This window comes from Vigna angularis, chromosome 2 (assembly GCF_016808095.1).
Source record: "Vigna angularis cultivar LongXiaoDou No.4 chromosome 2, ASM1680809v1, whole genome shotgun sequence".
Taxonomy (NCBI): Eukaryota; Viridiplantae; Streptophyta; class Magnoliopsida; order Fabales; family Fabaceae; genus Vigna; species Vigna angularis.
In genome coordinates this window covers 15505984-15528623 of record NC_068971.1, presented here as the reverse complement: position 1 = coordinate 15528623, position 22640 = coordinate 15505984, and the positions used below count along the sequence as shown (strand labels likewise).

At 30.0% G+C, this 22640-nt stretch overlaps 3 protein-coding genes across 3 annotated transcripts; 2 read left to right on the top strand and 1 right to left on the bottom strand.

Annotated features, from left to right (window-relative positions):
• Positions 1-584: 584 nt before the first annotated feature.
• Positions 585-4884, top strand: LOC108320395 (protein SCO1 homolog 1, mitochondrial). The gene is made up of 7 exons (XM_017551798.2): positions 585-815; positions 975-1175; positions 1329-1419; positions 2243-2455; positions 2797-2886; positions 3006-3138; positions 4400-4884. The coding sequence occupies exons 1-7, from the start codon at positions 672-674 to the stop codon at positions 4506-4508; spliced, it is 981 nt and encodes a 326-aa protein (XP_017407287.1). The 5' UTR covers positions 585-671; the 3' UTR covers positions 4509-4884.
• A 3877-nt stretch (positions 4885-8761) lies between these two features.
• LOC108320403 (chlorophyll synthase, chloroplastic) lies at positions 8762-14453 on the top strand. Its single transcript, XM_017551814.2, has 15 exons — positions 8762-8952; positions 9180-9224; positions 9347-9435; positions 10779-10866; positions 11065-11150; positions 11257-11343; positions 11416-11481; positions 11580-11663; positions 11756-11817; positions 12628-12703; positions 12796-12858; positions 12987-13068; positions 13756-13832; positions 13919-13966; positions 14092-14453. The coding sequence occupies exons 1-15, from the start codon at positions 8835-8837 to the stop codon at positions 14152-14154; spliced, it is 1134 nt and encodes a 377-aa protein (XP_017407303.1). The 5' UTR covers positions 8762-8834; the 3' UTR covers positions 14155-14453.
• Positions 14454-14547: 94 nt separating this feature from the next.
• On the bottom strand, positions 14548-15431 carry LOC108320404 (protein SLE1). The gene is made up of 2 exons (XM_017551815.2): positions 15245-15431; positions 14548-15049 (listed from the first exon to the last, which is right to left on the bottom strand). The coding sequence occupies exons 1-2, from the start codon at positions 15360-15362 to the stop codon at positions 14829-14831; spliced, it is 339 nt and encodes a 112-aa protein (XP_017407304.1). The 5' UTR covers positions 15363-15431; the 3' UTR covers positions 14548-14828.
• Positions 15432-22640: the final 7209 nt, after the last annotated feature.

Sequence of the window (22640 nt, the reverse complement as noted above, 5' to 3'; positions counted from 1 at the left end):
ATAATTTATCATTAGTTGATAACAAATATTTCTTAAAATTTATTAAAATTGAACTTGATTTAAGAAAAAAAAATCAAATTAGGAGGGTGATTTTTCATTTAGGTTTCGGCAGAGTTTATATGTTATGAGATACAAAAGTCACATATTTTTCAATATGTTCTTTATGCTTTATTATAAAAGTAAAAGGTCATGAATGAAAGCTTATTAAATAGGAAAGCTACCAACAAAATTTTATTATGGCTTAATACCCTATTTTGTTACCAGTTTCGCTCGCAAATGTCAAATTAGTCCATCCTTTAAAATATGAGTCAATTACGTCCTCACTTAATAAAATTTGCATCAATGAAATCCCTTTTTGTACGGATTTAACAGAAGGGATTCAATTGATGCAAATTTTATTAAGTGAGGACGTAATTGACGCATTTTTTAAAGGATGGACTAATTTGACATTTTCAGACGAAACTGGGGACAAAATAGAGTATTAAGCCTTTTATTATTTTTAATTAATAAAAAAAATATTTTTTAGAAAAAGATAAATTGTGCTTGTTGTTATTGTAAATTTCAACATAGCCGAACATCAATTTCGAACTAGAAATGAAAGTATAAAAACCCTTGTCCTGTTTTCTGCAAAGGTTTAAGGTTAAGGTTTTGCGAAGCACGTGATTCGTCTAATGGCGTCCATGGTATCTACCAAGGCCAACCAGTTTCGCTATTCTACGCGTCTTCTCTTCTCACGATTTCTTCACCGTGGCAGGCCCTCCACGCTTTCAACTCCTTTCTCTCCTCATCTTCAACTACTGCATCACCCTTACCAGGTTCGGTTTCCTTTCATTCGCTAGTCATCCATAAGAAGAAAATAATATTTTTTTGCGCATAAAGTTCATTGCTTTGATTTTATGTCTCGTCCTTCTTTTTCCATCTCAATTGGGTCAGTTCAAATTTTGATTGGGTGTCTTTTTACTTTGAAATTTTAGGCTCGGAACCAAGGTTTTGGTAATGGGTCGTTGGGGTTGTGTCAAAGGTTTCTGTCTTCTTCCGCTGTTAATGTCAGTGGAGAAAAATCAGCCACAGATTCAGATCACTCTGCAAAAGATGGTTCTGGCCAAGGGAGTGAGGCTGGAGGTGGAGGAGAACAGGATCAGAAAAGTTATGCTAGGAAACCTGTTCGTGGAGGGGTGTGTATACCTACATACATATATACATATACATACATACACAATTGTTGTTACTAGCAATGTGGTTTTTGTTCCTTGAACATTTTTTAGTTAATTTGAATGTTATGTGATGGGGGCTAGAGTTGTGAACTGATTTTGTGTTCTTCCTTGCAGCCTATCTCTTGGTTGAGTTTTGTCTTACTGGTTCTCACTGGAGCTGGATTGGTGTTCTACTATGATAGGGAAAAGAAACGACATATTGAAGGTAGATTACTATGGTGAGTTGTATTTTTTATGGTATGCATGTGGTGGTGTCTTTGTTAATTGCATATTTATTGTTTGTTTACATTACATTTTCTTTTACCAGTGTTTCAGTCTATTTACTGTGCAAGATAAATGTTTGATTTTATGTAATTAAAACTCATAATAAATAAATATTTGTAATATGTAAATTGTACTAAAATTAAAATTCATAATAAATAAACATATTTGAATATATAAATCATATTTTAGATTTGCATTAAACGATTTAAATTATGCTATAAGATTATCTTTTATGTTCATGAATTCTTTTAACAAAAGTTATTGAAATATAATTTAGAAATAGAGATATAGATAAAAAAGAGTAAATCAAAAGCAATAGAGGGTAAATAAACCTAAGTATACAGTTTGATGGTTGAGAAATAAATTTATTGGTTGATGGCTGGTATAGTGTGTGACATGTATATCCAATGAGGGGAGAAAAGAATGTACTGAATGTCTAACTAAGAGATTGGGGAGAGAGATTCGCACTCTCCAATTTGTAAATTTTAATTTAGTATATAAGAGTATATATGTATTTTTTGAGTTGTTAAAAAAACTGTGGCTTTTTTCATTCTGTATTTTTTTATAGGACCTTAGAGGGGTTGAATCTAGTTTGTGGATGAAGCTTGTTATAGGGTTTATAGTACCACATATTTGTGTCTCCGGGGTAGCATGAAAACAAAGAAGATCAAATAGCTCCATTTCCTGTTGCATTTCAATTTGATTTTTAAGGTACTGCGGATGTTTTGCTCTTCTGTTTGTTGATTCAACTTTTGTTGCTGTAGAAATACGTAGTAACACGGAGGTAGTTAAGCAGGGGCCTTCTGTAGGAAAAGCTGCAATTGGGGGGCCATTTCGCCTTATCAACCATCAAGGAAAACATGTAACTGAAAAGGATTTCTTGGGAAAGTGGACTTTGATATATTTTGGCTTTACTCACTGCCCAGATATCTGTCCGGATGAACTACAGAAGTTAGCTGCTGCTGTTGATAAAATAAGTAAGTTTTTGTAGGTGATTTATCAGTGTATGTCAAGCTGATTTTCATACTTTACAGATCAAAATATGCTCTAATTTTTATTATCACGGTCAATAAATAATTAAAATACCAATTGATATCTGAAATAATGAAATTCATGAGAGGTACATGTCTAGAATGTGGTTGAGTTGTTGATGTTCAATGGGATAGTGATGAAAATGAAATTTGAAGTGCTTTTTGCTGTTGGCACATTGATTTAACCTATGGCTGTTAAGAAAGCACATTACAGTTCTTGAATCTTATATCTTTTGTTCTTGTGATCATAATGGTAATGGTGTCATGTTTCTTTTGATTCCCTGCAGAGGAGAAAGGTGGAATTGAAACTGTTCCAGTTTTTATCTCTGTTGATCCTGAGAGGGATACCGTTGAACAAGTGGGTGAATATGTCAAAGGTGCTTGGCGTCTATTTTTGTGGTCTGTTGTGTTTTTCTTTCCTCTGGAAAGAGGCGGGTTCTGCAGATAGATGTTAATTACTTATTTTAAGGTTATTGTGTGAATTTATACTTTTCAGAGTTTCATCCAAAGTTAATTGGATTAACTGGTAGCCCGGATGAGATCAAGAATGTTGCCCGTGCATATCGTGTTTATTACATGAAGACAGCAGAGGAAGATTCAGATTATCTTGTTGATCACTCCATAGTTATGTATGTAATATCACCTATGCTTCATATATACTACATTATGTTTCCCCAATTGATCTTGGTGCCGTATCCTAGCAGTCTGCCTAAGATTTGGAATCTTGATAGTTGAAACTGAATTTGTGGATGATCTAACCTTGAAATATTTTTATGGCAAGGATGAAATGAGAGTAATGGTTTTGGAGGTTATTGAATATAGTTTTATGAGATTAATCTCTCTTGTGTAGAATATACACATAGGATACTATATTTATAATAAAGAAAATATGGACTAAAGAATAATAACAAAGTAACTAAAGATAAAAGATGTAAATAAGATATTTATTTAAGATATTTAATATTCTAATATATCTAACACACCTTCACAAGTTGGTGCATACAAATCGTATGTACCAAATTTGTTACAAATATAATCCATTATCGGTCCTTGTAAAGACTTAGTGAAAATATTTGCTAACTGAATTAACGAACTCGGTTTTGATGTCTCCAGATACAATTTTTTGTCAAATGAAATGACAGTCAATCTCAATGTGTTTGGTCTTCTCATGAAAGATAGGATTAGAACTAATATAAAGAGCAGTTTGATTGTCACATATAAAGTATCATTTAAGTGACATCTACAAATTGTAACTTTCAGAGCAATTGCTTTAGCCAAACAAACTCACAAGTGGTTGAGGCCATAGCTTTATATTTTGTTTATGTACAATATCTTGTCACATTACTTTGTTTCTTGCTTTTCCAAGAGATCAAGTTACCACTAATGGAGACATGTGTAAATAACACTAATTACCCAATCAGCATCTAAATAACAAACAACTCTTGTATGGTTATTGGAATCATATAATAATCCTTTTTCAGGAGATCCTTTAATGTATTTTAATATATGAATGACTGCATTCCAATGATCTTGGGAAATTAAGAAATTAGCTTACCACACTGATTGCAAAGAAAATGTTAGGACAAGTAACGGTAAGATAATTCAATTTCCCAACTTGTCTTCTACAGACATAGGCTCTTATTGATTTGGTAGAAGTTTAGTATTAGGATTCATGTGTGTGTCAACAGATTTTGAATTCATCAACCTAGTTTCCTGCTTACTCTCATCTGGTGACTGCCTTTCTGATTATGCTTATGCATTTTTATTTTTATCTGTGCGTATGTGATTGTATATTTAGTTGCTGCATCTGCAGTATTGTATTGCTTTTTGTAAAGTATGATTCTTGTTGAATTATGAATACTAATCTAATAATATGATAATTCTTTCCAGATACCTTATGAGTCCTGACATGGAATTTATAAAGTTTTTTGGCAAGAACAATGATGTTGACTCACTTACTGATGGAGTGATTAAAGAGGTAAAGCAGTATAAGAAGTAAGCTGCACAGCCTTGCTATGGTTCCCTTATTTCTTTCACATGTGGAAACAAAATTACCAATGAATTTTGGCCTCAGTGGTAGTTGTTAACTACACCAGCATGTCTAAATGAACTTCTCAAGTCTAGCTTCTCTCGAAGTGATTCTGGAGATTTTACAGTTCCAAAAAGCAACTAAATTGGTGTCATTTATTCAATGTTTTGTATTATTGTTCTTGAAATTTTTTTGGAGATATGTTGTTATTTATGTGCAGTTTGAGATGCAAGGGCCATGTTCAACATATTCCTTATATCTGATGCGGGATCTTATAATAAGAAAAACCATGGTTAATAGACAATTTCATGATGAGATGTTAAATTACAAGTCATTATTGGTGAGATATCACTTATAAAATGAAATTAATTGGTTTCCATTTTGTCATTAATAACAACATATTTCTATTAAATATTTACATTATTTGTTAAAAGAACTCATACACTTTCACTTCTCTTGGTCTTTATTTTGCAAACTATTCATACATTGAGTTGTGTACTAAAAACCATAGTAAAAAAGTGGAAATATTGGTCTAATTTATTTGGAAGGTGAGTTTGAGGGGGCTATTTGTTACACCCATGTGAGATCTGCAGGCTGATACTGTTATGAGGTCACATCTGATGTAATTGGTCACATGATTGGGAGCTAGCATGAAATTCAAAGCTTTTAAGATTGGATATTTAGTTGCTAAAAGGTTATAAAAGGTTCATCAAATTTTCAACGAGGGAAATGAAAAGAAGAAAGTAGTCACATTATAATGTATCAATTAGACAAGTGAAGAAGATAAAGAAAGTTTTCTGTAATAACTTAATTGTTGACATGTAAGAAAACTTTTAAGAACAATTATATATTTTTTTTAAGATAAACTTTATTCTAAATGTTTTCTTCAATAAATTCAAAAATATAATAAAACCAATATTCTAGTGAATCCTCTCTAATTTTTTTGTATCAAACTATATTTATTTTCTATTCACTGGTAGAAATTGAGACTTTGAGATCGATTTCAGAATATTATTTTTTTCTGTTTCCATCCTGGAAATTTGAGATGATTTTTTAGTAGGTTGTTTTTTATATTAAATAAATTTGGAATAACAACTTTTAACACTTTTGAAGATTACATTAATATAGATTTTGTAATTCAAAAAGTTACACATAAATTAACTATTTTTAATGAGGATGAAATGGCAACGATTAATCATTACTAACATTTAATTTGAATTTATGAGCATTCTGAAAACAATATAATTGTTGAGTAATAATAATAATTAATAATCATTTTAATATTATGCTAACATGAAAATAATAAAAATCTTTAAAATATGAAAATTACTTTAAAATACAAGCTTTAAAATGTTGATTTAGATTAAAAAATTATAAAATTTAGAATGATTTTTAATTTAAATCACATTTGATAATAGTTTTAATATGAAATTTAGAATATTGTTGAAAACTATTATATAGTGAATTATAAAGTAGAAAATGTTGATTTAAATGATTTTTTAAAATTCATATTTTGTATTAGTAATTTAAATATACATAATAAAAAGTTGAACTGAATTAAATCATTAAATTTACTATTAAATTTATTAGGCAGAATATCACTTTTAGTTCTTATTTTCGTGACGTGTAATTTAAAATTTTTAAGTGTTGAATGTGATTCTATTTTTCATAATTTATGTTTAATTTAGTTTTTTTTATCATGACATCATTTAAATTGTTATTTATGTTCAATTTAGTTTTTTTTATCATGACATCATTTAAATTGTTAAGGGTAGACTTTACGCGTGGACAATGTTTGAATAAGCGATTTGATTGTTGCTTATGTTGTTGTCTTAAATAGTTGCTTATGTGGTCATGTGACGTTGCTTTGTTCCTTCGCCACACCGTCAATGCAACCATCATTTGAGCGACTACTAGAGCAGCTTCGTTCCTCCACAATTGTATCTTCGTTGTCTATGTTTCCTTGTCATCATCTTCTTCTTCCTTATCTATTTGTGGAAAATATTATGGAAATTTGCTTGAAGTTGAAATTGCAACATGGAATCAAGTCGTTTGGCATTGCACTGTCATGCTTTTTTAAGTCTGAATGAAAGCTTTATGAATCCATCTTCCCTAATTGCAAACCACAGATCTAGAATTAGCGTTTTTATGATGGTGGTGTTGCGATTTGTGCTTACGATTTTCAATTCTCCATTTCGATTTGGATTATGCAATTTAGGGTTTTGATGGTGCGATACTACCATTAGGATTTGTTGGTTCATTCCTCGTTCTATCAATGACTTATCTTTGTTGTTTGTGGTGGATTTAGAAGTTCGTAGCCTCATTACAAATATGTGGTGTGCATTGTGCATTGAATTTGTGTTTCTATTCAAATTCTCGCTATTTCAAAATGTGTTGGCATTGTTGTTGTCATGAAGGGAACACTACAACACAAATCTACATCTATGGTTGATGATTGTCGTGGTTGGTGGTGGCTTACAATTTAGGGTATTTAGGGTTTTCATGGAGGAATGATGGTTCGATGAATTTTGTTGGTGTTGTGAACAAATATAGTGGTTGACAACATGAAGAAAATGGAGATCTGTGGTGGTTGTTGTCGTGAATGGGTGATTGTCGGTGTTAACGAGTGACGGTGGTGACGCGGTCAACAATGGTGTTATGGTGGTTGACGATGTAAAGGAGGTCATGGTGGCTGCCAAGGGTTTTTGGACGTGTTGGGAAGAAAATGAGATGACATGGCAACCACGTTAGAAAAATTGGAAGAGGTTATTCAAACATTGGCCACGTGTACAATTTGTTATTAACTATTTAGACTGTGTTACGAAAAATAATCAAATTGAACACTCAAAACAATTAAGTCTCTAACAAAATCGACGAAAATAGAAACCAAAAGTAGTATTAAACTATTTATTATTAACAATTTTAATGATATTAAAAGATTAAATTTGTAATTATCATAATAAAAAAAAAGTGATAATGCATTGCTATCATAATAACCTTAATTATTTTTATATGTAGTATTCATCTCATTTACTTTAATAATGTCATTTACAGATACATATTCTTTCTTGTAATTTTTTATTGCATTCTTTTAGTATGGATTTTTGCAGTTTTTGTAATATGATTCATTTCTTAATGGTGAGTAGCTGTGATGATCGACATTTGAGAATGACACCTTCACTAGGAGATTTGGTTAACTCACCATCATAGTTAACAATGAGATGACAGTATATACCCATAATTTGGACGAATTAATTTTGGAAGAGATTTGAGTGCTTGTTACAATTATGGACATGCATCATGTCATACATTGTAACATGACACATGTATTAAAATTCTTTTAATATATTTTAAAATATTAATAATGTATTAATTTTAATATATTTTAAAGTAAGAAAGCATAGACTTACAAAACTCTTATTATTTCATGTGTAAATCCTATATTATTTCATAGTTTATGTATTTGATCTCATTTATCTTTTTTTAATCCTAATTTCAATTATTAATAATAATCACTTCATTCTTATTAAAAATAACTTCTAATATATATATATATATATATATATATATAAAATTTATATATGATTTTTTAGAGTGCAAAAAATATAATAAATAAAATATTTAATAGTACTAAAATTATTATTATATTACAAATTTATTAAATATAAAAAAAATAAAACAAATTGGTCAGAAATTGTCTTAGAGGAGGCCATTTCTAGGAGAAAAAGAAAAGAAAAGGTCAAAAATGCGTTTCTAAAGGTTCTATTTATGTATGTAACAGTCAATTCATCCAGTTTAATAAAGTTGGGGTCTACTTGAACATTTTTATCATTTGATTAAAGAAAACAAAATCCAATTTTTTAGCCACCATTTAAGTATTATAAAAACTGAACTATTTTAAATCATTTTTTAAAATTGAAAGAACTGAATTATATTAAATGAACAAAAATAAAATATTGGAAGTAGGATTTCATCTAAAAATTGAGTATATTAAATAAAAGTATTATTAGATATTTAAACTTAACTTTTAAATGTATTAATATTAATATATTAATATATCTCTCTAACTAAGAAAGAGTTGGAAGAATTTATAGATGTCTCGAAATTTATTGTAAAAGATAACCTTAATTTGTAACAAGAATCGGGTCAAGTAGAACCCGGTTTGAATCAGTAGCGAGTGAGTGAGTGACAAATTGAGTTTGTTTATTACAACTAGTTTATCACCACCACTACTAATAGGATCGATAGCACATGTCTTTTTCTATATCTGAAGCATCTTAAAGTTCTGAATCTTCAATGGCTTCTCTACTCAACATGGTTTCGGTTCCACCAAGAATATCGCCACCCTCATTCTCCAGAACCCCTTCACTTCATGCTCGACCCATTTTGCCACCCTTTTCTCTCTCATTTTCCAGTGGGTGACTCACAATACCTTTTTCTGGTTGCTCTTTCAGTCAGTGCTTGTGTGTTCTGTATACCCTTTTGGGCCTTCTTTTGTTTCCCCACCTCTAATGTGCTAACCAATCATGCTCCTAATAGTTTCTCACTAACCAACATGGCAAAAGTTGCGGTTTTTATGTTATTTAACTGTGGCTTGTTTCAATGGATTTGAAAATTTTGGTGTTTGTGTGGACATTGCAGGGAGGAGATTATCTATTAGGGCAACAGAAACCGATACTAATGAAGGTGTTTCTGGGTTTTATAGTTTCATGGTGCTGTTCATTTCATTTCCCAATAATCTTGTTTTCCTCACAGAAAGTTTTGTTTTGTTTTTTTATCCCCATTTGTGGGGTGTTTGATTTGACCAGTTGAATCTCAGGCGCCCAATACAGCACCATCTAAAGATGGTTCAAGCCTCAATCAGCTTCTTGGTATTAAAGGAGCTGCCCAAGAAACAGTGAGTCTACCGAAACAGTTTTTGCAATTGCAATTCACTTTTTACTATCTGATGTAGATCTCTTAATTGAGTAACTGCTCTTATTGAATCAATATATCTTAATAGAATTCCAACCACTTCATTCCTTGAGCAGGAATTTCGCTTGTGTATGTTTATGGCTGTTCATGGCAGCTCAAAAGCCTTATATATATATATATACACACACACACACAAATAAGTGATTGGTTGATTGCAATTATAGAATCAATCTGTATAAAGAAAATTGCAACAATTTTATTATCAATTGATAGCTTGCAGTTGCAGTTATGATTATATTGCCATATTTGATACTAAGGAAAGTTACAAAAAAATGTGGATAATGCAGCTGCAATTTCCGTCGTAGAGACCCCAAAACCCTATTATGTAAAACCTTTCCACTTTGAGCTGGAATTTTTCTTCACAAGTCAACTAAACCACTGGATTTCAAGTTGGTTTGAATCCTTTGATGGAAGTATTATATATCTGTCTGAATCTGTCAAAACCTAATTACAGTTTGCACTCACTACATACTGTGCTGGTGAACTAACCTATTTTTCTTGGTTGAAATTTGATACACTGCTGGGTTTTCTTATTAGCTTACCTTGGAATATAATTTGCTTGGGTAAGTTAATAGATTTTGATAATGACATATTTAACAATAATTAACTACGTAATACTCTCTCCTGTCTTTTATATATGAATCGCACAGTGAATCAGTGGAAAACAATTAAAGAAGATAAGTTAATTAATTTTAATTAATATTATCAGAAACTTAAATTTTATTTCAAAAATACACAGAATTAAATTATTAAATTAGTGATAATCTTTAGTTACACAAAAAAGCTCAAGTGTAGTTTTCTTTCTACAAATGATTGTACCTTAAAATATGTAAGATTGAACCTACTCAAGGACTTATAAAAGAGGTGTCATCTTGTGCAACTAAAATGGAAAACAAAGCATCCTTGGTAAAATTAAACTGATATTAATCTGAACTAAATTGCTGATTGAACCATCATATAGTAAATTGTCTTTATATTTTAATTTGCAAAGTCCTCCAAATCTGCAAATTGGACTGGTGCTCTGTGCATTAATCTGAATGCTTCTTTTAGAATCCACCAATGTCCATTACTCTATTTTTTGTTTTCACACACATTATTGAAAGATTATTTTAATTTTTAATATCCTGGCACATGGTAAGGTTCAATTTGGTTCTGAATTACTAGCAATTGCATCTTAAAGTTAATTGCATAGCAAAATAATTTTCTAACAACCCTTTTTGAAAAATATTAACCTTTTATAATTGGGTTGTGTATTATATTGTGCAGAATAAATGGAAGATCCGTCTTCAACTTACAAAGCCTGTCACTTGGCCCCCATTAGTTTGGGGTGTAGTTTGTGGTGCTGCTGCCTCTGGTATTAAATGCTAGTAATTGGCATTATATTAAAAGTGACATGCATGATCACCAAATAGTTTGGTCCTGCATATTAGTCTGATAATTGTTCACTCATGTTCAAAGTTCTATATTTAATGCTCATCTTTCATGGTATAGATTTGCATATTTGATTTGAAACAACTTGTTGAAGTTCTCAATCTACTGTGACCTCTGGCAGGAAACTTCCATTGGAATTTTGAGGATGTCGCTAAATCAATTGTGTGCATGATGATGTCTGGCCCATTCTTGACAGGATATACACAGGTAATGTATTTTTATTGATGTAAAGTTTTTCCAGCTGCTATTGGATAGAAATATCACTATCAAACTGACATAACTGAATCTGAATTGTTGGGCTGTTAATTTTTAGACTCTGAATGATTGGTACGACCGAGAAATTGATGCAATAAATGAACCTTACAGACCAATTCCTTCTGGGGCGATATCTGAGAATGAGGTATTTGTGAATCTGAGACTGAGATGTCTTTTACAGTTCCCATGTATTCACCTTTTGCTCAAAATCCTGCAGGTAATCACTCAAATATGGGTGTTGCTGCTTGGAGGTATTTCTCTGGCTGGTATATTGGACATATGGGTGGGTACAATAAGCCATGATCTCATTATCCATCACTTCTGACTTTTTTATGTAATTATCAGAAGAAGCTTGATTGATGAAAGTATTCTCCTTTACAGGCAGGGCATGATTTCCCTATAGTATTTTACCTTGCAGTGGGTGGAGCCTTACTGTCTTATATATATTCTGCCCCTCCTTTAAAGGTATGTTTCAAAGAATCTCCTGATTTTGTCTTCCCATTTTCTATTCCTTTTGCCGATGATGATATTTGACCAAGTTCTACATTTGTTGACAGTTAAAACAAAATGGATGGATTGGAAACTTTGCTCTTGGAGCAAGTTACATTAGCTTGCCGTGGTGGGTACCTTCTACTTTGATAAACTCTGACTCATTGTTGTAGATTTAAACTCTTACCCTGGTTGTGTACATGTCGGTTTTGGTTTGTTTTTTATTTATCTACCCAGAGATAAATGAATTACTGAACAAGAATGGTGCTTAGCTTTTTATGTGAGAGGCATGAATTTTTTTACATAATGTTTTATATAATAGAATAAAATTCAAGTTTTGATATATTCTTGGTCCTTGTAATTTTTTATTTTATTTTGTCTTTGTTATTTTATTTTAATCCCTATAAAGTATTCATGTTTGTCTTTGTCCTCATCTTATCTAGAATATTTTCTTTTAGTTCCTATCTAATATTTTTCAAAGGGACTAATTTAAAAGAAAAAAATATATATAATAAGGATTCAAAAAATGAAATAAATATTTTACAGAGATTAAAATAAAATAGCAAAGACTGAAATATAAACAGAAATTTTACTGAGATCAAATGTAAAATAATCTATTATGAGTCATAATGCCCACATTATCAACATATAATTATGATTTGGTGGGATCTTGTGAGGAAAAGGCCAGGAAGATCTAGCACCAATGAATAGTAAGTAAACTATATAAAAGAGTAAGTTCAGCACAATAAATTTTTGGGTTTTTCTTATACTGTTTATTTTGGTCATTCCTACAACTCACACGTTTGGAATCCTCTTCTCAGGTGTGAAATCCTCTTATCATGACTAATTGACCTTGTTTGGTTGTCTGATTTACTATTAAAAGTTCCATTTTCTGGACTTGCATGGTATCTCAAAATCTAGATCGATTTCTTACTGGCAGGTGGGCTGGTCAGGCTTTGTTTGGGACTCTTACACCAGATATAATTGTTCTCACACTCCTTTACAGCATAGCAGGAGTAAGTAGAATATGCTACATGGCATTTTGTTGGATATGATAATCTGTGAAATGATACCGTAGACTGTTCATTAACACTGCATCACATTGCAGCTGGGAATTGCTATTGTTAATGACTTCAAAAGTATTGAAGGGGATAGAGCTCTAGGGCTTCAGGTCTACTCTATTATCCTCTGCCATTTAATAACAGTACTCTGAACTTCTTCATGTTTAAGAAATTCTATTCATGCACCGTCATTGAGTAGCTTCATCTGACTTTTCTATCGGCTACCTTGTTTGAGTAGTCTCTTCCAGTTGCTTTTGGTGCTGAAACTGCAAAATGGATATGTGTTGGCGCTATTGACATTACACAATTATCCGTAGCTGGTAAATTTTGATCCCTTTAATATAGACAAACTCTAGATTTTATGATGTATTTTTATTGTGTTGCAAGGCCCATAGTTGGCTATTTCCTTATCGATGATTGTTGTTTGACAATTGCTTTATTCTTTTTGTCTAAACCAGAGTTGTACTTGGCTATAAGTATAAGTATAACCAGATTTTTGTGTTGTCATAGTCACAGTTTTTTTTTGGTGAATTTCTTTCCAAACCAAGTCTTAAAAAACACTAGTATGGAAATAAAAAGTGGCTTCTGGTGTATTAAAGTTGCATTGTTTGATATGCAGACCAGCTTTTTAGGAGGGTTGAGAATTTTGGTTTTTCTTTTCTTTTATGTATTTTCTGAAGAAAAGGGTGGGGAAAGCCGAGGTACTTATTGAGTAAAATGCTTTCAAAAATATATTGTTATTCAACAAGTGAAATCTTCTTCATATAGTTGTAAAAGTAAAACAGATGGTTCTTTAATATCATGCACTTTTTTATTATTCCTATAGACAATGCATTTACTCTTTTCGGTGCTAATAATATGTAAGTTAAAGTATCATGTTTCAGATGATTCTTGGATTCTGGTAAAGCAGTATTTTTCATTAGTAATCAGTACTTAGTTTTGTAACAAGAAATGCAAAAAGGATTACATTATAATGCAAAGGATTTTATTTACATTTACGGTTGCAGGATATTTACTTGGGGCTGATAAACCGCTTTATGCGTTGGCTTTGCTTGGTTTAATTATTCCACAAGTCATATTTCAGGTAAAGCACGATATTACAAGCTAAAATATTAATGACAATCATGTCACTGCTAGCTAAAACTGTTCTTATCATCTTGTGCCTTGCAGTTCAAGTACTTCCTCAAGGACCCTGTGAAATATGATGTTAAATATCAGGTACATAATGAATGCTTAACTATAGTTTGCAAGCATTACAAAATGGACGACATTCATAGTTATTGGAAATGGTATATCAGGAATTATTTCAACTACATCTAACATTATTTTTCTTTTATTTTCAGGCTAGTGCACAGCCATTTTTGGTGCTTGGTCTGTTGGTTACTGCTCTAGCAACTAGCCACTGATCTTCATGCGCAAAAAAAGCTACCAAAGGGGCATTAATTCACATATAATAAAGAAGGGACTCACCGATTAGAAGGGATATAAGAGTGGGATACCTGCATTCAAGATATGGCCATAGCTTTTGCTTTCCCCTCATCCTTCTTGCTCTCTCCTCTTATCCCCTTGTTCAATTTTTGATTATTTTCTCTTTAGGAAGCTTAAAAGGACTATGAATTGTACAAAGTGTAGACACATTCCCTTGAACCACGGACCCTTTCTACCTATCTTTGATTTGAGATAAAATTTAAAGCTATTTCCGTTATTCCCTCCTTGTTCATCCATTTCACCTCGGACAATACAATTATAAACACCACAAAACAAGGATAAACTTTCATAAGGCCACTCTGAAAACTTGATGAAAGTAGACAACAGAACACAATTCAACATTAAGTAAAGGAGACTCTCAACTGAGAGTTTAACACTTACTTCAACATCACTATATTAAACATACCCCGTTTTTTATTAAGACTGCCTAAGCTTTCGTAAAGCTGGCTGAAAAACTTAGCATTGCTTCCAAACAGAAGCATCAAAACATATTCTTTTTAGTACTAGTCTGTAGTGTCCTACAGATATTCACTGCTACATCATAACCCATATACTAAACAACTAGAACAAAACACTACTTCCTCACACATTCTTAGTTTTTCTTAAACTTGGACTCATCAATTTCTATGCCTTCCTCTTCAGCACGTTCTGCACCAGACTTCTCCATGGTGCTGAGCCCTCCTTTGCGTCCCATTTCTTTGTACCCTTCCGTCCCCATCTGCTCCTTTCTTGTCTGCCCTCCTTTGGTTCCCATCTCATGATACCCCTCTGACCCCAGCTGTTGCTTCCTCGTCTGCCCTCCACGGCTCCTTCCTACACACACATTCACATCATACAAAATCATCTTAAAGTAAAATTTAAGATATATGTTTTTGCTTCAATGAAAAAAATTGACATTAACACTTTGTTCTTGATATATATATATATATATATATATATATATATATATATATAGAGAGAGAGAGAGAGAGAGAGAGAGAGAGAGAGAGAGAGAGAGTGCATGCATGCCTTCAGCAAGATGTTCTTGGGCCTCAAGACTCTTCCCTCCAGTTCCACCAGGAACCACAGTTTCTCCTTGCTTTGCCCTCTCATCAAGTTCTTCACGGTTTGCTTGTTTTGATGCCATGTTGATTGCTTCAACTCAGATTTTTCACACCACAGAGAAAGACTTCAAGATTGTTCACATACCTGAGGTAGAAAGGTTCATCTTTTTATAGTGTGTAAAAGTATGCATGCAAAGGAGTAAACTAATGCAGAGTGATCAGTATAGCAGTGAAAGATAAGCCTAGATTATTGTTACCACTGTAATGGAAATGCAGGTGTTGGCATGCTTGCACACGTGGCTTTATGTGAAAGATGGCACGTACTTATAAGGTGACACGTAAAAATGGCATATCATGACACATACGATTCTTTGCCTTTAAACTAAATTGAGAAATAATGTCATATAGATATAATTTGTAAACAGATAGATTTGCTATGTGACTTAGGACAAAGCAAAAGTGTACTTGTACTTTTAATAATAATCTGAGAAATTATTATTATTGAAATTTATGGATAAAAAAAAAGATAGATTAAATAGTTGGATTGAAATGGAAATAGATCCACCAATCATTTCAATTATGCTCGTTCGGTGGGCATAAATTGAGTTTTAAGAAGCTATGAAATCCATTGTCAAGGAAAAGTTATTCAACAACATTTAGTTTTAACACAAATTAGATAAAAATAATAATGATATATGTCACTGTAAGTATACGGGGTTATATAGTGATAATATTAGTCTTATTGAAAGATATACATCAACAATGTCAAGAATACACCTTCATAACACTATTTGACAACGTGAGAGAAAGTTTGAAAACTATTTTATCTCATGATCATTGAACTTGAATGTTCTTCTATAATGAAAAAAATACAGATCATCAAAGTCAAATTACACAACAATTGCTGATATTAAAATGTGTTGAATTCCTATTAATGATTAAAAAAATAGATTCATGACATTATAACTTTTTTTTATGTTTGTCACATACAATAATGAAAAACCCTGTCCACTTTGAAAATACAGTAATAACATTTAAAATCGTTGAATGTACAATAAGTGCGTGCAATGTTCATTTATTCAATGATTGTGTAAAATATTTTGAGCAACTGCATTCAAATTTCTTTTCTTTGGGAGAGGGTATAGAGTAAGACATGCTTATTTATTTCACTTAACTATTCTATGAGTTTAATTTGATAATCTGAAAGTGAGTTGAGGGAAACAAGGGTTTGTGAGTATTTGTGTCCTAGAGAGGACAGTGATTGCAATAAGAAAGGAGTAGTACTGTGTTCATTCATCAAGATCCACAATTAGGGTTATTTTTTGTTTGGTTATAGTTAGTTTCGTAGGTTGGAAGTTAGTCTTTTTTTTAAAAACCCTACGTAGGTAATGATTCTTGTTTGTTTCTCTACTTAAAAGGGTTCTTCTTAAGTTTTTAGGATTGAATTTTGTGTTGAGGTATAGCCAATAAAGGGTTTTCATATATCAAATATAAAAGGGTAGTGTTACTTCCTGCACCCATCAAAATTTTCGGAAAAAATTTCCGAAGGTGAGTGTCTGGAAAAGTAAGTGAGTGTCTTCCCGAAAAATCTTTCAAGAAGTGATTTAATGCATTTTGAAAAATAAAATCCGGAATGATGAGATAAAAAACCTTCAACATAAATTTGATGGGCTGTAGGAAGTAATAGAAAGATCAAAATCTTAAACATTGTTAACTCCATAACCAAATCCTAACAATGTCATTTGTCCATAGTTGTTCCCTGCTAAGATGCTTTTAACACATCTCTTAATTTTTCTTTTGCATTCTTATGTTTTCCAACACCCAAAAAATTGAAATTGCTTCAATGGTCCTGAAAAAAAAAATGTCAAATCGAAATTAAAATGAGCTCAAGATGAATGGCTTGAGTGTCATTCTTTGACAAATGATAACTGTGATTCAAAGAGATCATGTATATTCAAACAAAAGGAGGAATATTCCTCTTATGCATAAAAAGTTTTCAAAACCCAACATTTTATTCCAAAGGTAATAGACATACTTACTAGTAATGGTTAAATTAATAGAGTTAGTAACATACATTGACAAAAGAATTAATGTGTATCAAAAAATAATTTTTAGGGACCTTCTCACCAATTTTTTTTCTTACAAAACGTATTTGTCTTTCTTTATTTGTTTCAAATATTAAAATAAATATTATTACTCTATCCTACTACCAAATAAAGATGACAATGTGTCGTGTCGGGTACGAAAAGTATCTACTACAACTCGATCCGAAAATGAAAATTTCACCTGCAACCCATTCGTTACTTGCGCGGATATTCGTTTCAAAAAAATTTCACTAATATTTTAAAACCCACGGGTACCGCAAATATTCAAAAATATATTTTATACATTTTTAAAATAAAATTTAAATAAAATTACAAAAAGAGATATAAAATTTAATATAAATGAAATACAATATAAACTAAAATTTAATTTTAATTAAGTTTAATTTAAAAACTATAAATTAATTTTATTTAAAATTAAATAAAATATAATTTAAATTTAAATTTTTATTTTTATGGGTAACCGGTACTCATGGATAGGGTAGTATAATATTCACATCCGACTCGTTTATAAGCGGGTATTAAAATATATGTTACCTGCAACCCGCAGATAGTAAATAGTCGCGGATACCAACGATTTATCGTAGATTTTAATATCACATTTTCTCATCAGAGTATACCGAAAATTTATTTCCACTCATATGATTATTATGGCTTGTGTCTACATACCACAATTTTGATTCAACATTCTTTATGTTTTGAACAATCATTAGTAATGTTTGATCTTCTTCTTTCATTTATGCTAGATTTGACAGTTTTGTCTCTTTCTTGTCATGAGTCAACCTAATATAATATTTTGAAGCATAATAACCAAATTGATGACATTTAAAATATTTTACCTAGATTTGTCATGCTGCTTTCCTTTTTCTCTCGTATTGAGATAGGTCATTATGACTCTTGAAATTGTTAAAATCTCTAACACCTTTTCTTCCTCCTCTTCTATCTTTACCTTTACCTTGTCCTCCTGAAATTGTTGGAATGAGTATTGATAGAAGCCTTTAACACTTGCTCTTCAACTTTTAGCAGTTTAATTTTTATTCATGTACTAATAATAAACTTTGAAGTTTATCAAGTGAAATAACATCAATGTGTTTCAATTGTTTTGTTGCACATACAACAAAATTAAATTTTGTTGCTAAAGGTCATAGTATCTGTTCAATAACATATGCTTCTTTAGTTTGGTACACATCTTGTTAACAATTGTCATCCCACATACAAATATGTTCATGATCAATTGTCTAGACTTGGTTCAAATGGTTTTAAACTCATCATGAAAAGTCTAAAGTTGTGTTCTCCTTGCTTTTGTATATCCTTAGTATTTTTCCATTAAATCTCAAATAACTTTTAAGCGTTTCTTTATTGAGAATAGTTTCTAAAATAGACCGGTGGCTTGAAACAATTTGATACTTCCTTTATATGCCACCTTTTATACTTAGAATTATTTGCATTTAAGAAAATATAGTATATACTAAAATAAAATTAATTAAAAAGAATTAAATAGTTTTTAAATTATACCAAGGTTTATTGATATGATGCATTGGATGAAAAAAACGTTCAAGAATGAAGTTAAAGGTCTAAAATAAATGTTTAACAATATAAGTTTGATCATATTTATTCATAAAATAAGTTTCTTTTTTAATTATTTTTATTTAATGAATCACTTGTTTCTTTTAAAAGAAGTATTAGTAATAGATTTTTAATATGTTTTAAACTTTATTTAAAAATAGGTTAAAATTATCTTATGGTCCTCATATTTATATAGAATTTCAATTCGACCCTCCCATTTTAAATTGTTTAAATTGGGTCCTCAATTTTTAAAAGGTACAAAAATGATTTCAAGACCTATTGATGTGGTGTATAATAAATATGTTAATGATGTGGATGATTTTATTATGTAAAATTAGGGTTTAAATTATGATGTAGAATTGATGTTTAATTTTTGACGTGACATTGTTTAATTGGTGAACATGGTTAAGAAAAAAAGTTAGGGATTTGGTATAGTGGAGATTGGGGATTTTGCAATTGTAAATTTGAGATTTTGAAAGAGGAATATAGGATTTAGGGATTTCGAAAGAGAAATTTGCAATAGAAGACAAACACATAGTGAAAGAGATTTGAATATCAACATGACAAAAGATCAACATATTTGTATAGGAATTGAAACTACAAATTTGAGATTTCAAAAGAGGAATCTCGAAAAAGAATTTAAAGATTTTGAAAAAAGAATTCACAACAAAAGACAAACACATTATAAAAGACATTTAAAGATCAACTAGATAGAAGAGCAACAAAAAAAAAACTCAGCATTTCACATTTTTTTTTTCTTGAAAGTTTATTGATGTAGTATTTAAAAAGAACAGTAATAATTCGACACAAGTATCAGTTTTTTTTCGACATGTATAATAACTATGAGGTAATGAAATTAGACAATTTTTATTTATATTTCCTAATAGTATACCTCCTTTTATTTATTTTTTAAATACCCTTTCAATATTCTCACTCTTGTTCTTCATTTCCTATCATCCAAAAATATAATAACATTTCTTTTACATTGTTCTTTCAATTCCTTCACTCTAAATTTAACCATTAGACGGGTTTGTTTAAAAAGTTAAAAAAAAAAAGTTAAGTGAAAAATAAATAAATAATAATATCTCGGATAATATTACATAATTTTTACAGCTATAACTTAAATGATTTAAATTAAGTCGATTCATAGACTTAGAAACAAGCTGACTTTAATAATTATATTTTAAAAAAAATATTAAAACATATATCATGATTTATGTATATTATAATTCATATAAAAACTAATTTTATTAACATAATTTAGATTTTCAAAATATATATTGAAATTTTTTAAATGGTTAATATATTCTATTAACCTATTAATTCAAACAAAATAAGGTGGAGTGAATGCAAATTTGTGAGATGGGTTTACATGAACAGGAGAATTTCTTAGAAAGATCTGGAACGAATTAATGATGTTTTATTGTTTTCTTTCTCCTTCTCTCTCTCGAGGTGGCGTATAGTACGTTTAAAACGTTTAGTACTTCAGACCGAAGTAGCCAAGCGCTCAAACTCAGTTTCTCTAGTCTTTGACAATGCTTCCTTGAGCGGCTTTGTTCTACCTCAATTTTTTTTACATATATAAAAATTAATATAAAAGTAATTTTTTTCTGTAAATTTTATTATAGTTGGTTCTCTCTAAATTTTATATTCTTATAAATAAAATTTTATCATACAGAAATATTTTAAAATTAAATATAATTTTAGTTCTTAAATTTAAATATAAAATTAATATTCATTTATATATCAATTGTAATAATTAGTTTTCAAATTCTAAAAAATGAATAAATATAACTTTTTTCACATAATTACATGGATTTCTTTTATATACTAAATAATATTTTAAATTGATATTTGAATCGTTAGTTTAAAAATAAATCTTAAATATCATTTATATTCAAAATTTATATTCATTTATATTTAAGTTTAAAAATCAAAATATATCAAAATTTAAAATGAAAATAAATTTTAAAATAAAAAAAATTAATTTTACATATTTGAAAACTAAAAATATATTTAACTTAATATTTTTAAAGAACTATGACTCCAGCACACTATAAATACCTTACCACGTTCAGAGAAAGAAAGAAGAAAGATGTCTTCATTGAGGTTAGTATAATCTATCATCATTGTTTACTCTGTTTGAAGATGATTCAAATCACTAATCATCATAACACTATCTCTGTTTTCAGTGTTGAATTGCACAAAATATAAACCTTGCAGAACTGCATCACCTGATTCTCTTACATTTGTATAACCCTTCTGTGTTTTCTCATTGAATGTTGTCAGGAATCTATTCAAAGAGTTGTCAGAGAACCTCAACAAGTTCTTGACACAGCTGTTTGCCCTTATTGTAGCAACAAAACTTGACATGTTCATCGAACATCACAAGGAGATGATGCTTCTGGTTTGGACTGGTGTTCTATATTCCTTCTTGGTCATTGTTGGGACAATACTTCAGACGCATAATAGAAGTCTTCTTCCAATCATCACTTGTGGGATGTTAATGGTGGGAGGTGCTGCTTCATCTCTGTTTCTGAGTTTCTTCTCATTAGTTATTGCTATTATCACTTTCGTTTTGTGGATTGTAATTTTGACATTGGTTGTTTGTATGTATATTGTTCCTCGAAGAAACTCATGATGTCTGTTGCTTCTCTAGACAAAAACAGATAACCCTGTCAAACTCTGTTTAAATTTGTTTATGTCATTGTTTTAACAGTTAATTATGTTTCTAAAATTGAAATTCGTGTCCTAAATTTTGTTATAAATTGATTTTCAGACTTAAACGTTGTTGTAATATTGTGTCTTGTGTTTTCTTTGTTTTAGATTCTTGAGCTGAAAGAATTTGTACTTGGATACACGAAATGATAGCAACTTTCTTACCATTCAGTGGATAGTTTAATTGTGGCAGTAATTTATCCTTGAATCTATTCACAATTTTATTAGTCATCTACGTAATGTCTGATTAGAAAAAACCTTAGTTTGAATTTTTATTTTTTTAATTTTGTTATATTTTAGTTTTTTAATTTTAAAAATGAATATTACATTAATTTTTTCAAATGTTAAATAATGTTACGAGATAACTTTGAATTATTTACATTTTTGATAAATTTTAATTTTAATATCAACTTACAACATTGATTAATACTTAAAAGAAAATTAATTTTATTATATTAAAATAAATTTATTTATTTGTTTTTAAATTTAAAAATTAAAATATATTAAATTTAAAATAAAGACAAATTTTAATTTATGTTTAATTTTAAGTGCTAAAATATACTTATAATCTTTTTTCATTCATAAATTCTAGAAAAAAATATTTTTCTTACCGCTGTATTTGAAAGTTAAATTTATGGTCGGAATTAATTTGTATATAGATTTTTAGACACATTTAACTGCTTTACTTGTTTTAAAAGTATGTAATAATACGAATTTAGATTATCTTCTTGATTTTGTTATGTTTTTTTTTTTAATTTTAAAATAGACTGACTTTTATATTTTAAAGTATATTAAATATGTTAATATATCAATATATCAAAATTAATTAATGTATTTTAAAAACATAGATACAACACCAAACTCAAATTCAATGCTATATATATATATATATATATATCGTAATCTTTTGTTTCTTTTACTTATACAAAGTGTCAACAAAAATGTTTTGATTCGCCATACAAATACAGGTTCTCA